This window comes from Aptenodytes forsteri, unplaced genomic scaffold (assembly GCF_000699145.1).
Source record: "Aptenodytes forsteri isolate BGI_AS27 unplaced genomic scaffold, ASM69914v1 Scaffold241, whole genome shotgun sequence".
Lineage (NCBI taxonomy): Eukaryota > Metazoa > Chordata > Aves > Sphenisciformes > Spheniscidae > Aptenodytes > Aptenodytes forsteri.
The window spans coordinates 1,579,595-1,595,940 of record NW_008795252.1 but is presented as its reverse complement, the minus strand read 5'-3'; the positions used below and the strand labels follow the sequence as shown (position 1 = coordinate 1,595,940).

Here is a 16,346-nt window from a genome sequence, read left to right as displayed (position 1 = left end):
AATCAGGGGTAAAACTTAAAAAAAAAAAAAAAAAAACAGCTTCCTTGGGTGCTTCGTGACAGGGCTTCCCTTTGCAGTCTTCCCTCAGCCCAGGCCCCCGCTCAGGCCATGGGCTGCTGTACCCCCCACCCCACTTGCTGCTCTGTGCAATTCAGCCACACCATCCCCAGGCGACAGCGGGGGGCTGGAGCAGGACCGGCATACCCAGGCACGAGGACGGTGACAGGGTCAGGGTTTCTACCCCTAGCTCCTTCTGCTCTGGCAGGGCAAGTCCAGCTCTTGATACCTCACGGGCGCATCTTCCTCTCAGGCAGCGCCAAGGCTCAAGCACAGAGTGCAGGGTGGGAGGAGCGGCCGTATATAAATAAGCCCTTTCCCTATGTTTAGAATTTATTACAGTGCATAGTGATTAACACCTGTTCAGGCTTTAATGCTGTCTCCTGCGCTGCAACGTGCACGAAGATGGAGGTACCTTGATAAACCCAAGATTATTTTAAAAGCATGCCACATACATACATAAACACAGCACTCCTCGCCCCATGGCTAGTGGCCACCCTTTTTGCACTCATACACGTTTCTAAGACTTAAAAGCAGCTATCTTCATGTACATATGCAGATGTAGTCACCAATCTGGCTTACATTTACAAATGTGTGCACAGAGTTGGGCTTGCATGTGTACTGGGGACTCTTCTGTGACCCATATTTATCAACACTCATGTCTTGCACAAAACTGCCTGCTTCTCCAAGCATAACATATGCTCAGGTGGCAGAGCAGTAGATGTGGAATAGGTAGAGCTTCCTGACTGCTGAAGTGAAAGGGCCAATGAGCTTCTGCATTTATACCTTGAAGTAGTATGTTTATGGAGAAATTTTGATTCCAAGGATCCAGAAAAACCCAGTTTCTCCCATACATCTATTGCCCATAAGCATGTTAGACCCTTAGTGATTAATATTCTGCATCCAGGAGAGAGCAAGGAGGCAGAGAGGATTTTTGAGAGTTTCTTTTATAAAGGTTTTCTCTGATTTGTCTTGAATTCTGACTTAATTAGCTGTTCTACTGTGGCCCAAGAGATGCCTTCTGCTCTGCAGAGCACCAGGCCAGCTGCGCTCACTGCCAACGCAGCAATGGGAACCCTGTACTCCTGGGGCAACCGGCACTTGCCTGCACCTCAAGGCTCTCCAGAGCACCACCAAATCTGTCTGGCTGCTTTCAGCCTGACAGCCAGGGACTCTTCAGCAGCGAGGACTCTGCCAGACCTAGGAGTGCCCCCATACACCCCCAGCCCAAGAGGAGAGGTACTGTGCCATCCATTCTGAACTAGCATGGCATTGCCTGGGTTTGGGAGCTCAAGGCTGATCAGCATTGCTGGAGCTCTGAACGCTCTGAAGTCACCCAAGGGCTCCACAAACCAGGCGTTAGTCTTTCTTCCAGGCTTCCTAGATGGTTCCTTCTCCCTGGAGCAACATGTGAGCTGAATGCCCTGTGATCCATGGGACACAGTGTCCAGAGCTTTCTTCCACGTGCTTGAAATTGAATCTCTTTTCCGGATTCTGCAGAAACAAACAAAGTAGCCTGTGGGGCTGGTGATGGCCTTTTCTTCTTGCCGTTTGATATAGGACAGTAAGACAACTTTTTTAGTTTCAGCTCAAAGCAACAGAATGAATTCATCCATTTCTGGCCCATGGGCTCCAGTGGCCAAAAATACACTGAGCTGAAGTGCCACTTGGACATTTGGCCTGCTGTCAGACTCTAGAGGACTCTCTAATGAGGATTCCCCTAATTAGCTTGAACAGGGAACTTTACTGCTGGGGGAGATGCTGAGGAGATTGTAATGACTCTGCAGCACTTGCCAGGGCATAAAAGCTACAGCAGGCACTATCACTGTCTTGTGCTTCCCTTCTCCCTGCCCAGACACCAGTAACGTTTGCAGTACCACTCTAAAGCCTTAGCTTTCATAAGTCGGGTCCCAAGGAGCAAACTGTGAGGGTGAGGAGGGTTTCAGTTTACTGCATCCATATACTTCCCAATTCTGTGACACCTTCTATCCAAAGCTTTCCATCTGCTTTACGAATGGCTCTTACCATAGTTGTAGATGGTGGTGGTGTTATTTTGTATTTAATGACCCCCAGAAGTAAGGCTGAGGTCGTAGCCGGTAGTGCCTCTGCTCTAGGTAGTTGGATAATAATAGTGGATAATAGAGTCCCCATTTTCCAGACGGGGACACTGAGGCTAGAGAGACAGGTGACTGTGTCACTAGGATGAGTTGCAGTCAGAAACAGAGCCCAGCAACCTCTGTCTCTGACTATCTTTCCCAGTCCTTTGCACTAACCCTTGGATCATGGCTCAGGGATCAGACTCCGTTAACAGACTGGCTTACGAGCATTGGCAGGGCACGTGGGTGACCTATATTACAAAAGGGTAGGTAAAAGAGGCTGCAACAGATGCCAGCGATAAATTATCAGGAAGTACATGCACACATTCATCCCTCCCCCACACTCTCCTTGACAAGTGATGGCAAAGTCCCTTTCCCCTTTCCAATGCTGAATTGCTTTAGCCTTTATCAGAAAAGCAGCAGGGTGAGGGAGGGCATGGAGGACACTTTAAGGAGATTATCTTTTTTTCCTCCCCTTTCCTTGTTGCTTTTAGGATTCCTGTTTATTACCATCACCCATAATGTAGGGGGACAGTGGTACCCCAGAGTTCAGTGATTAAAGCATGTTGTTCTATGTTTGTTCCTTCATCAGCCCTTGGGGGAGAAGAGTTGGTACACAGAGGGCAGGGAGACACGGCAGCCACAGAGTCTGATTACAGCAACTGGAAGTTCATGAAGTAACCTGGCTGATGAGTCCTAGTGGGGAATCATGCTCCTGACAGTACCTACCACAGGTGGGCTTAGATGGCATGGAGATGATGCCCGTTCTTGGTCCCCCAGCAGACCTAGGTCAGTCGAGCAAATTATTGACCACAAGAGGTCAACTTGTCTCAGTGGCAGCTCCTCATTTGTTGTTTATTTGGACTGGAAAAGCACCCAGAGGTGGTAGCCAAGCTCAGCAGCACTGTAGAAACATACAGTGTGTGTCGCTGCCCCAGTGAGCTTCTAAGCTAAATAGCTGGGGGCTTCATTGCCAGCACTTGCTGATTTATTAACGCATGTGTTCAGGATTCATTAGTGTTGTGCTGTCACAATCAATGGAAAGCACATTTTAAATTCACGCTAGAAACCCAGCTGCAGAAGAAATGGTGCCATCTGACTTGCAGTGATCGATCACAGCTAAGCAAAACACCTCACACAGAAAGCAGTACAGTAAGTAGAAAGCGTTCAAAACCCACTCAGTATTGTAAGGGACTCTGCCACATTCCTGACTCAGTGTGAAAATAAACCTCACCCTATTCTCTGGGATGTGAAGAGGTCAAAAAGCTTCTGATCTTTGAAAGGACAATGCTTAGGCACCTCTGAAATGCAAATGTGATTGGGGTTAAAAAATGTTTCCTCCCCAAGCCCCTCCAAGAAAGATCAACTTTAACCCCATTTTATGGAGAGCTAAACTATGAGAGAGGTAAAAATGGCTGCTGAGTTTGGCTGGATGAAATTTCCCAGCTCTTGCTACCTCGTCATGAGTCCACATCAGTTCCCCATTCAAGATTTTCAAAGCTGCCAAGCGCAGTGCTTGCACTGGATCACTTGGGCTTGTAAATGCTCTCCTGTCCTGCAGAGATGGCTTGTAGGGCTTATCAGTTACACAGAATAAAGGAGTTTTAGCTGGGCTTTCCCAAGGTTTCCTGACGGGCCTGTGGTAAAATCAGGAGAGAAGCTGGTTTTCTTGATTCCTCATCCTGTACCTTAATCAGAACACATTATTTGTATCCCAAGCCTCCCTGACCAATGCACAATAACAAGACCGGGAGACGTTGCGGGGGCTGGAAATACCAAGGGCATCAGGCCTTCTTGAACCCTCTGAGAAAGCACAGAGGATCCGAAGGGGAGCCAGGGCGGGTAGCACTGATGGGAAAGACCCAGATTGCTGTAGAGAAGTGGGATTCCTTGGGAGGCTGTGGAAGCAGGTGGGGAGACCGGGATATCCAACACGAGAGTGACAGGAAAGTCCCAGCACAGCGAGAGTGTGGCATATGGAGGAGGCCCAGAGCAGCAGCAGGAGGAGAGCTGAGGGGGCAGTTGACAGGAAGAAATCCAGCCATGTGTGTGCCAGCATCTTCTCCAAGTATTATTGAATGCAACAGACCACGTGCATGTTTCCTCCGTGCAAAACGGAGGCAGCTGAGAAGGGAAACGGGTGAGGGAGTGGAAGAGGGGCTCAGAGGAGGGACATGTGAGCTGGCTACCCAGTTTCCTCCTCTTTTTCTTGCCACAGAGTGATGTTTTTGTTCTTCTCACTCTGTTGGCAAAAATTGGTAACCGAGTGAGATGTGGAGGGGGGTTCTACACGAAGACTGAGATAACATTTTCTGATCCAGCCAGGAACAGTTGGCTGTGGGTGGTGGCTTGTCGCCAGCCCTGCCAATTCTAATCCAGATCCCAGTTTTTCTCTCAGCTGTGGAGTGAAGAGCCTTCTCTACAACTTTAATTTCCTGCAGGGGTTAATCCCATGGTCAGCGGTAGCTCAAGCCCTTAATCCTTGCACTCAACCCCTTGGCAGAAGGACTGCGGCTGCTCCCAACCCGGCAGGTCTGAGGGAGGCACCCTTCTGCTCCCAGCTCTTCCTTTGCACCCCGTGAGCATCCTTCAGCTCGCTGGCATTTAAAATGCCGCTCCGCTTTCTGCCAAGCCCACCCCAGGGGTGTGGGCGGGTGGGTGGGTGGGTGGCACACCCCAGGGAGAGGCTCCAGGCAGAGAAAGCAGCTTGCTGGGAGAATCCTGGTTCTGTGGTCCTCATCCCCCTCCCCACCCCCCACACAGGTATTTTCCGCACTTCTTAGTTGGATGGTGCTCCGGATCCCAAAGTAATCTCTTCCTTGTTTTTATTCGGGTGGTGTTCAAGAAGAAGGGTATGTATGGGCCCACATTTGTGAAGGATTCTCTGAGGGCTCAGAAATCTTGAGATGACCCAGTACCTTCTCTGGGTCTCTTATTAGGGGCAAAGGATGCAACAGATCCATAACAGGGAAGGTGCCAGCCTGTCTGAGATGAGAGATACATTTACATGCACAGAATAGTAGATGGAGGTGCATCAATTTAGCAGCAAGATAGGAAAATATAAGGGATTTTATCAATAAAAGCTCTCAGTTTACAGTTCTGTCCCTGGAGTGCTAGGCCAGATGTCTGTTGAACAGTACAGCCAGACTGCCAAATCAAGGGACTTCCAGATCAATACCACGAAACCCCTGTTATATCTTATGGGGGCTAAGGCACTTCAGCCATAAGCCTTTCTCCTTGTGCTTCCTCATTCCTAGAATCAGGTGAGCTTCTGCAAGCCTGGGTAATCCCATGCACACAAAGTGTCCCTCACCTGCTTATTTGCCACCATTAATGTCTGCGTTAGCCCAGGGACTGGTTTTGCCTTTTTTTATAGTCTGTATTCTGAAATACACCAGGACCCCAAGATCACTAGCCTTCCTACTGCTTGACTCTTGTTACTTTTGCTTCTGGTGGAGAAGCCAGCGTGATGGAGAACTGCTGCCACCTAAGCTGCTGCATGAGAGAGTCTTTCCCCCTCTTCCTCACCCAGTACTCTGCCTTCCCTTCCCCGGCTGCCAGCCTCTCAGAATCAGACCACCAGCTGCAAGGGTATTTGGCTTGCCACTTCAGCAGCTGGAGCAGGAGGAGGGAGAGGAAGTAGAAAACACGGTGGGAGAAGGGAAGAACTTCACTACCATCTCACTTCACAAGCCTGTGCCCCGGGCTTGTTCACAGGGGCAGGGATCATCCATGCATGCACAGTGGTGGGGCAGAGCACAAGATGCCAGCGGTAAAAATCCTCTCTGCTCTTATCATAAGGGGATCGGTGACCCAGCACGCACACAGCTCCTGGCAAACCTCCCAAGGAAAGGCTGACTCTCATTGTTCGCACACGATGCATTTATACTGAACTCTGAAGGAGACCTTTTTCTGCCTTAGTGAGTTGCATAGATCTGTTTCACTTGGTTGCCACTGTGGCACGAGGTCGGCAGTGCTGCCTGTTAGAGAGAGCCTGGAGCTCTTCTTCCCCTTCCCCATCACCCCCATCACCTTCCCAGAGCATCCAAGAAGGGCATCCCTGCAAAGTCCACACAAACTGCATGGGGTCCAGGCTGCTGCCTGCCAGCTCCAGGGGTGCCTGAGGATCTCTGTGACACACTTACTTACACTCTTTACAGGCTGGGAACATTGCCCACAGCTCAACAAGATGTGGTGACAGATCTCACAACCCAGAGCTCCAGCCAGGATCCTTGGATGCATCTGGGCTAGCACACACACCACAGCCCCATGCTGCAGCTCTTGCTGAGGCTGGAGAAGGTCTTCAAATTTGATTTGACTTTAGTTTTCTGGAGGGCTTGCAGCCACAGAAGAGATACGGGCATGGCAATGTTCACATCCCATCAAAATCACTAAATGCAAGTGGTGTGGAGAGCAGGGCCCACCTTCAGCCCCTCTGCCCCCACACAGGCACCTCGCAGCAAAATCGCAGCAGCAGCATGCCCTGCTTTGGGGAGCACCGGCAGCAGAGAGCCCCACCAGGAGTGGAAAGAGAGCCCAAGTGATGAGTGCTAAGTCAAGTTGCCTCTAACAGCTCCTCTCGAGACCCAGGATGTGGTCCTACTTTTTTATTCCTCGTGTGAAGGCACGGTCCATGGGGAAGGAAGCTTCCCAGCCTCGTTGGAGTGAGGAGGAGTGTGGTAGCAGGGCCTGTCTTCAAAGTAACAGCCTTTGCTTGCAGTCAGTTGTGAAGTTCAGACTTGCATGGCCCTGCTGTAAATTTAGGTCTCAGTCCTTCCTGTGATGGGTGTGAGCCGTTGCAGTGTATAAATAATGGAAAGTCTTTTGTTTTCCCATTCATAAAAAAAGAATGAAGAAAGTGTCATTTTCTTTTTTTTTTTTTAAATTGCCATATGATGAAATATGCCATTTGGCTTGCAAAGCCAAGCACTTAAATATGAGTTAATACCTGCACAACTTTAATTCAGCCACTTGCATGTATGCATTACAGCACAGCCTTTGCTTATCCAAGCAAGTACTATTTCTTTTTTTCACAGGACCCTGTCCCATACTCAGTGCAAAGGACATATGATACTCAAGCTAACAATGAGGATGTTGTAATAAATAAGGCTATTTTTATATGGTCAGTATTAAATATTAAACCGCAGTTTTGGCAGGTGGCTGCAGTCTGTACCTTTTTAATTTCACGGGTGCCCAACACGAGACCCAAGGGGCCATTTTGCAGAACTGCTGAGAACTCACAGCTGCTTTCCAAAATGCTGGCAGCTTAGTCAGTAAACTGGTACGGTCTCAAGGACTCAGTGGCACTGAGAGCCAAGAGGCCCCAAGCTCCAGTCCTGCACCTGCTGCTCCTTCCCCGTGTGGCTAAAGGGGAAGTCTCTTTTCCCTTCAAAAGCAAGGAAAATAACCACTCTTTCTTGCCTCGTCAGGAGCATAAATTCTCTATCATCAGCTATGAGGCAACTGTAGCAGCGAACATCTTCAGAACACCACAAGACAATGAATAATGATGTATTGCCTGCAGGGCTTGGATGGCAGGCAGTAAATAAAATAGGCACACACTTTGCAGTACCAAAAAAAAAATAACAGGCCCCTGCTTCACTCCCTGAGCACCGTGTAGCCAGTGCACTGAATGAGGCAGCTTATGAAAACACAGCGTGTGATCCTACTGGTCAGGACTGCAACCCGGTGCAGATGGCATGCTGCCCCGAATCCCGACATTTCCTAACTTTCAACTGCTTGTTTTTGCAATGTGAATAAAACTATATTTCACGTAATCCCACCCCTCTCAGGTGAAGCAACTTTTCCTTCCATCTCTCCAGCCTGGAATTGAACTGCCTTATAGAAAAAAAATTTCTTCTTGCTATTAGGATGCCCTCAGCCACACAAAGCATTTTTGTGAGCCAGCATTTTGGTAAAGCCATGGCAGGAATAAGGTACATGTTACAAGGTATTTCCATGCAGTAGGGACAGAAACAGCCCAGGAGTCCAACTCCAGCTCCTTCCCACTGAGAACTGGAGTGTGCGTCATGGTGTAACACTCTGGAGCATTACCCAGCTGGCAGGAGCGTCCCAGTATGGTCATTTGAATTATGGCTTGAGCCACCCAGGGCTGGGACAGATGTCAAGCAGTGTAAGCAGCTGCTTGTAACCAAACATGGCAAGTGAAGGAAACTGCTTGGTCTCTCTTTTGAATCGGCAACAGGCAAGTGCTGAAGAGTCACTGAAGAACTGCCCAGAAATGCTCTCCCACAGGCTTGAGCCTGTCCCTGTCCTGTTCCATGTGCAGCTCCAGCCTCTGCCGCTCCCTGGATGCTCCTGTCCAGGTATGCTCACAGATGGCCCTGTGCTGCTGCTGGCCCTCCCTGCCGCACCGAGACGCAGGTCTGCCTTCATCAGGCTTCTGTGGTGCTGAGGAGCCCAGAAAATCCTTTCTGCATCAGGCTTAGAAAAAAGCCAGAGGAAGGGCAGGAAGCTGGAGTAGCTCATGCAGATATCTGAGCTGGGAGTGCACCTTGCTAGCGTGTGGCATTCACTTTGCTGGAGGCAAGGGTAAAGCTATGATCTGGTATAAAAATTACATGAGAGGGCTTCCCCCCTTTCTCTTTGCAAACAGCCCCCTTGCTCAGGATTTACCATAATTCCTCCAAGTGGGCAAGATACACTAACAGAGACTGCACTGATGTCTGACAGGGAGACAACTCCCGCAAGCCTTTCGCTCATGTGGAATAATTCCCTTGCAAATGTTGTTTGCCCACAGCAGTTAGAGGAAGATCCACCCCCCGCCCCGCAACAGACCTGAGCGACAAAGCTCAGAAGAAAAATGGTCTGCAATTTTGGAAAGGCACCCCTCCTCCTCACTGCTAGAAATGTGCCCTGCTTTGTGACAAGTCCCTGTGTGCCTTTAAGGGTCCCCCTGTCTTTCAAGGGTTTCCTTCTTTAAACCCTGCAATAGCAGCTGCTCCAGTCCTTCCCCAAATGAGATCTTCATTTCTCCTTCCATCCTCGGGTGGCAGATCAGGCACCGCCAGCAGAGCAGTGCTGTACCCTGCTCACTACCGTTGCCATCGGGGATGCACTGGACATGGACTTGGTTGGAGCAACAGCTCTATCTCTCTAATCCTCTCTCCCCAAACCAGGAGAGCTCCAATTTTACACGTCTCTCTTAATTAGCATGAGATGCAGTGGCAGTAATAAACTGGGCAGACAGTGGGAGAAGGGGGGCAGAATGCCGAGTGGGATGTATGTGTGCACGTGGCTGTGCATGTGTATATATGCACACGTGTATATACGCACACACACATACACACACACGCCAATGCTCACATGTAGTCCCCGGCTTCATATCAGCTCATTCGGGACCTTATTCTCCCCCTTTCCTCCCAGGCAGGGCTGGAAAAGGCTGTGAAGTTTCTCTGTGCTGTGTTTCACCCCCACCTTTGGTGCTGTGCCTTCTGCCCAAAAGTTCAGAAATTGCAGGCTCAGCCTGCGGGGATGCTGGAAGCAACTTGGGACTTATTTTTGGCTCTACTTGTGATATGGCATCCTTCACTTCATGTCCTGTGGTCATGTCTGTGAGCTTTGTGCGTGAAATTGTACATACATACACACACACACACACACACACACACAGTTACACATATACACACCCTTCATCCTAAAGCCTGTTTACTGAATGCTGGACCTGTCCAGTTTTGGTCCTCACTTCTCCATTTTAGATTGTTCTTACTAAGGCAGCTGAGACCAAAATGATACCCAGCAAAACCACCACAGGTCAGGTGCATGGCACCTCACATGCTGGCCCCTCTTCCCAGCCCTGAGGAGGGGACAAAAGCCAGGGCTTACTGGGAGCTGCCCGGTACCTGGTGACCACAGCACCAAGTGCTTAGCCTCAAAGCTGCACCTGAGCTACCCGTGCTGCAGCAAAAGAAGCTGGTGCCATTCACAGCTTGGAGAAGTTGCTCCCAGCTGCCCGCAGTGAAACCGGACTGGAACCGGTACCAGCAGCCTCTGCGGCAGGATTGTTGTTCTGCTTTATTGGGAAGATCGCTGCCCGTCAGCCTCGCGCAATCGGGACTTCTCCGCTGTGCCGTCTGGCAGATGGTGGTGCCCCTGACCGCCACTCTCCTCCCCGGGGAAGGCGGTTCCTGGGAGCAGCCCCACTGATCTCGCATAGCTGGGGAGTGAGGGCAGAAATACAAAAGAGAGATGTCTCTACTTACCTCTGTTGGGCTGGGATGGACCCTCCTGTGAGAACGGCAGCTCTTCCAGCAAAGCCGGTACAATCCCAAAGCAAATCCAGCAGAAAGTCCCTCCGTTGCCTGCTGGGCTCTCGGTGGACCCTAGTTGTCAGGAGCCCCTCCTAGCCAGCCGCTCGCCCCGTGCGGAGGGCAGAGGAGCCGCACGGCGAGATGGCAGCGTGGGAAAGGGAGTGTAATCCTCCGTAAATAATAAATAGGGGGAGAGGGAAAGAGAGAGAGAGGTGGGAGAGGGAGCGACTGTGCACGGCGAAGTGACAGCTGGGGGTACATCTGCGATGGCAGCAGCACACACACAGGAGCGCACACAGACAGTGCAGAGTCACCCCGCCAGGCAGGCAGGATCTGCTCCAAAACACCCAGAGGAAGGAGCTCGGGAGGTTTTAATTTCTCTTAACCCATCCTGGAGAAAGGGCAGTTGCTGTCAGTGTCTCCCCCTCCCTCCTCCCCCCCTTGCCGCCATCCCTCTCCAGTGCCAGGAGCCGAGGGGCTCGAGGAGGGGTGAGGAGATGCTGGGGCAGGGGGAGCTCCCCGCAGCCCCTCGGGAGGCAGATTGGTCAGGCACAGGTTATGAGAGGAGGCACCGAGCCGAATGCCTCCTCCCCTCCCTCCATCCCTCCCCTGCCTGGTATGGCTGATGACAATAAACCCAGAGAGAAAGGCGTGAGGAGGAGAAGGGACGAGCCCTGGGTTTTGTATAGGGGTGAGGCGAGCAGCTGCAGCGAAGGAGAGGCGGGGGGGAGAAACCGGGGGGCTTGGGAGCAAGGCACCCCCTTCCCACCAGTGCTCCAGCGACGGCGGGGGAGGCAGTGTGTCTGACGTTGAGACTTAACTGAGAGGTGCCCACGGCAGGCTGGCCGCATCCTGCCCGGCCACGGCGGGCATCCTCAGCAGCTGAGCACACGGGCTGCTGTAACGCTTCTCAGCTTGGATGCAGCACGACCCGGTGTCTGCTTCCTTGGGGATTCGGGGAAAACTTGAGAAGTGCTGGTAGGGGTAGTTGGGACAAGGGGAATGGGTGAAAGAGAGGAGCGTTTGCACTCATGGCTCAGCCCATACGTCCAGCAGAAGTGTTGGGTGCAGTTACACCCATGCCATGGCAGAGGCATCCCCTGCCATCCCCGACACAGCATGTTGGTACAGGGGTGTGATAAGCACCCAAATCCAAACCACTGCCTCTGTCAGGCTTCCCTCTGTGCTCTCCCGTGGGCTCCTGCAGCCTGCCCCCCCAAAGTCAGACCCCTCGCTTGCTTTCCTCCAGCTTGCTAAGGACCTCGGTAGCCACATCTGCAAGAATTACTGTTGAGCTGATCCGCTTGAACTGCCTCTTCTGTCAGGTCCAGTAGAATAAGCAGGCTGCCCTTGGTTTGGGCTTTTTGTTCTTTTTAACTTGCCTGGAAGTTATTTTTTAAGTAAAATTTTTAGTGGACTTCAAGTAAAATTTTGAGTGGGGCAGCTCTGCTGCTGGGTCGAGAGGGAAAATGGAAACATTTCAGAAATAAGGAATGCAAATGGACAGTACAGACAGGGCTGCCCTGCTGCTCTGGCACCTTCTCTCATTGGAGTCACGGGTTTTATTTAACCATTGGACTGGCTGCCATGAAAACAGGTTTTGAATGGGAAGGTACGTCTTGATAAGCAGTCTACAGGATGCAATCTTGCAACTCTTTGTTATGCCTTTTTGTCATGCAGCAGGCCAGAGAATTAAATCTTGGGGAAAGCTCCTTATGAGAACAGCATATGGATAATCAAAAAAAGAAGCCAGGGAAGGCAGACAGAAAGAGAGACAAGCAGAGATGAGTCAATGAGGCAGACATGCTCAACGGAGAGATGAACAGGTGGAGGGGAAGGCTCTTATCTCCACGGTGAACGGCAGCACGCGACTCCAGAGAAAGCCAGCTGCAGCCATGCAGCGGGCGCCTGCTGGGTTTGCAGGCAGGCAGGCAGGGTGCCTGCTGGTGGAAGTCGTACACAGGTCTGGGTAGCCTGTTGACACGGTGAAGCAACATTTAACTAGGCAAAGTGTGCAGCATTGCTTGTCCTCGTGTTTTATTTCATTGCTGGGAAGGTACAGTTGTACAGGTTATTTGCACATTAGTAGGAATAAAACTATTAGCCATGGTCTCTCCAAGGACTCTACGGTTGTTGCTGTGCTGCACACCAGGGCCACTTATTTCATGGACCTCGGATCTTCCCGCTCCTGCAGCATGCTCTTTGACACCAGAACAAAAGGGCTGATTAACGATCAGTTATACTTTGGAACAAGCAGAGGGAGGGGTTATTCCAGTTTTCTCCCTCTCACCTGAGCTGTAGCATCATCCTTACCTTAGACTGAATTCACTGCTTTCCTCCTTTTTACCCAGCCTCAACAACAGCCTAAAGGCACCCGGGCAACTACTTGTTATGAGCACTGGGAGGGTGTTTGTGGCCTGTTTCTCCTCAGCTCACACATCTTCCTCAGGTCACCTGAATGCGTGGAAGTTTCTCACAGTTCTTGCCAGGAGCTGCCAATCCACCCCAAGTGGCGAGGAGTGGTGCTGCCAGGCAGGAGCATGGAGCAATCCCTCTAGTATGGTTCCCTGTGATGGGGACCATCCAAACAGACAAACCTGGCTGCAAGGCAGAATAGCCCCCAGCTTTGCTTTCAATGACCTCTTCAGACTGTGCTGTGATATGAGGAGAGTGGTGCTCACCACAGCTCCGGGGGGAATAGCTGGAAATGTGTGCTGGACTGCTGGGAAGGAGAGAAAGGGCTCGTGCAGAGAAGATGAGTAAGCGCAAGCCCTACAGAGAGGTTAGGGCTGCAAAGATTGCATCCAAAGGACAAGGCTTGCTGACAGATGGCACAGACAGGTTAGACATGGCTGTGAGCAATGTGGAAAGAGGAAGGAGAGAACTGGGAGGCTCTGCATTCTGTCCCTGCCACCGGCCGCCAGTGCAAGCCGCAAGGTACTCTCCTTCCTCATGTTATTAACTCTGTCCAAGTTTTCCCTGCCACCGGCCGCCAGTGCAAGCCGCTAGGTACTCTCCTTCCTCATGTTGCAGGCAACTCTGTCCAAGTTCGGTACATGCTACTCATGCCTCCTGGGCAGAGGCAAGGATTCACAACCAGGGGCAAAGCTCCCTTTGAAGAACAATTTGAGGATAGACGTTCCCGTTGGCAAAAGCATGAGCCACTGAGTAAGTCTGCATTGCAAGGTTAGTTATGTAGGTATCAACTCCTCTTCAAGTCTCATAAAAACTGTATGTCCTGGGTAATGTTCAGTCCCATTGATGTGATCTGCTGTGATAAGGGGAATAGCTCTTGAGATGGTTTTAAAGGATAACAATGAATTTATTTAAAGCTACATACCAAATCAGATGCATGGGCCCCATCGGACTCAGCAGCAACAGCACCGTTTGCCTTCTGTCATGCACTGCCAATTTGTCAGCGAGGGCACCAAGCCAAACCATGCCTGTGATAGCCCCGCTGAAGCTGATGAATCTTCACCCAGGCTGGACTCAGCCCCGTCCTTCGTCCTTTGTTTGCATTCTTTTTCTTATCTGGTTTGTTCTCTGTGAGGCTTAGGGCATGGCAGGTCTAGAAAATCATTTCTTTCCCCCACGTACAGGCAGTCAGATTCAGTCTATGGCAGGGAGAGCTGGATAAGAAACGTGCCTGTGAATGGGATTTTGTAAGATGTACCAGCAATAGGAATGTGACGAGAAGGACACCGACACTGGCATAAAAGGCAGAGCTGATGCCAGGTGCCAGGGTCTCTGTACATGCTGCAAGAAAATATACTATTGCATACTCCGGTTTTAATTCATACCCATCTGAATTAGAGCATCAGATCATACTGTTAACTTAAAAGCACCTACACAGCATGATTCAGATTTAAAGGATCTGTTTCCCCCTTTGAAGCTCCTGCTAATTCAGAGGAAATCTGTAGAAACAGCAACACTTCATCCGCCCGATATTAGTTGTGAAAAAAAGGCTCAAACTCTCCCTCTCTGTAGTTCTTTTTCTCCCTCACTTGCACTTATATTCTAATTCAAGGTCCTGCTTGAGGCTGTAATTCCTGTAGAGCTCTTGGATTCAACTAGTTGACACACAGCCCTGTTGTTCCCCGTCACCATGCCAGGCTGCGCACGACTGTGCTGGTTATTACGTGTGCCTGTAGGCAACCTACCCGGGGAGGTTTAGGTTATTCTGTCGGGGAGACCCTGCACCATTTCTTCTCCTGTGGAGCTATGCCTTACTTCAGGAACATGTTGCTGGGAATAGAAGAGAAATTAAGCCAAGAAATTAGGACGCACTTCATTAAGAAACACACACACACGCTTTTGCTTAGCAGAGCGTGCACTAGGCTGGGACCGGGTAACGAAGCACTACTTCTAATGGACACTTTTCTGTCAAGTGGCATTCATATTTTTGTGCTTTCGTAGTGGCTTAGGAGCAATCTAAATCGCTGTGGTCTCCCCTTGAGACAGGTGAGTTTTCAAATTAATCCCTCCCTCACACTGGCCTACTTTATTTCTGATTGATGCTGTGTGTGCAGGAGTTGAGGCTGGGGTGATCAGAAACATCCGTTCTGGCCAGGCAAATCTACAAAAGACAAAAATGAAAGCTCACGTGCTCGCTTTCCTGGGTTTTTTTGGTGGGATTTTTTGTTGTTGTTGTTGTTAATTTGTTGTAGCTCTGTAGTGTTTAGTGGGAGGGAGGTGTCAGTACCTCGGTACAGCAGTCAGTGTCCCCTTTTCCTCTACCTTGTTAAACCTGTGACTCTCACTTGGCAGTCTGACTCAGCGCTGATCCCCCGATGCTTATCATTCACACTTGGAAGCGGGTTGCAATTGGGATTTCCATCCTATCACTTCGGACGAATATTTACCCCTCCTTTCCTAACTTGTGTTTGTCTTTCTCTCTCTTGCACATTCCTCTTTCCGTCCTCCCCCCTTTTTGTTTCCCATAGCGGTGGGTGTGCAAATTAAGCTGGAGTTGCTCCAACGCAAGTTTTGGATGGCCATGCAACAGGTAGGAGCATCAGCAATCGTGCAGAGAGACAATTTAATGTTCTTCATCAGCTAGGTCAGTGCTGTGTTACATCACATACGATGGCATTTTGATGAGTGCTTTTGTGAAATTCATATTAAAATATTTATGAAGTAGGTAAGTTTGAAGTCACACATTTCTGTAATCCTTTGACAGCACTAATGCTGTGTGATCCATGAGTCTGTTCCACAAATGCCATGTTGACGGTGTCAGCATCCTGGCCTGGCATCAGCTCTGCTGCATATGACACATTTAATTGTGGAAATACGTTTTGTGCTCATTCAGCCTTTCAGAAACCTCATGGAAATCTGTAATTTTGGGCACACGGAAAAAAAGTCTACTGCCCTCTCTTATCATCTTGATAATGGTAACAAAATGCTACCACCTCACCAAAATAAAAATTATTTGCTCCAGGGATAAGCTTTCAGTGTTGTCCTAATTTTGGACACTCTTGCTGGACTGAGAGAGTGGAATAATTAAAACAGCCCCCCGGTCTGAGAGGCAGGAAAAGTGAAACACCTTTCCCTTACCACCCAGGGGCTTTCCCCCCAGGCTTTGCTCTCGGGGAGGTATGCTGGAGGGGTGAGACTGATGGGACTGAAGCAGCACACAGCAGAAGTGACTCTGCTGTCAGGAGAGGGAACTGTCATCAGACGGGGATGACAGGGAAGATAGGAGGGCAGGAGGCTGCTCACTGGGAGCGAGCACACGTGGGGAACAGAAAAGTCCAGAGTTGACCGCGGTGACAGGAGCATCCTCGCAGGTGGGAGGTCATGTAAACCTAACCTGAGCTAAAAAGACTTCTGCAAAGCACGTGAGCACATCCTGAAGCATCAGCAGAGCGCTTCATTTTAAAAAATCTCCTGAGGGCCATACCCAGGCAGTTATCACACAAACAAG

General features: G+C 50.2%; 1 protein-coding gene across 1 annotated transcript in view; it reads left to right on the top strand.

The window, feature by feature from the left end:
* Positions 1–16,346, top strand: part of CACNA2D4 (calcium voltage-gated channel auxiliary subunit alpha2delta 4) — a 134,344-nt gene that overhangs the window by 92,516 nt on the left and 25,482 nt on the right. The window contains exon 27 of the mRNA XM_009279061.1: positions 15,367–15,428. Coding sequence (XP_009277336.1) covers positions 15,367–15,428 — 62 coding nt within the window. The remainder of the gene's footprint in view (positions 1–15,366; positions 15,429–16,346) is intronic.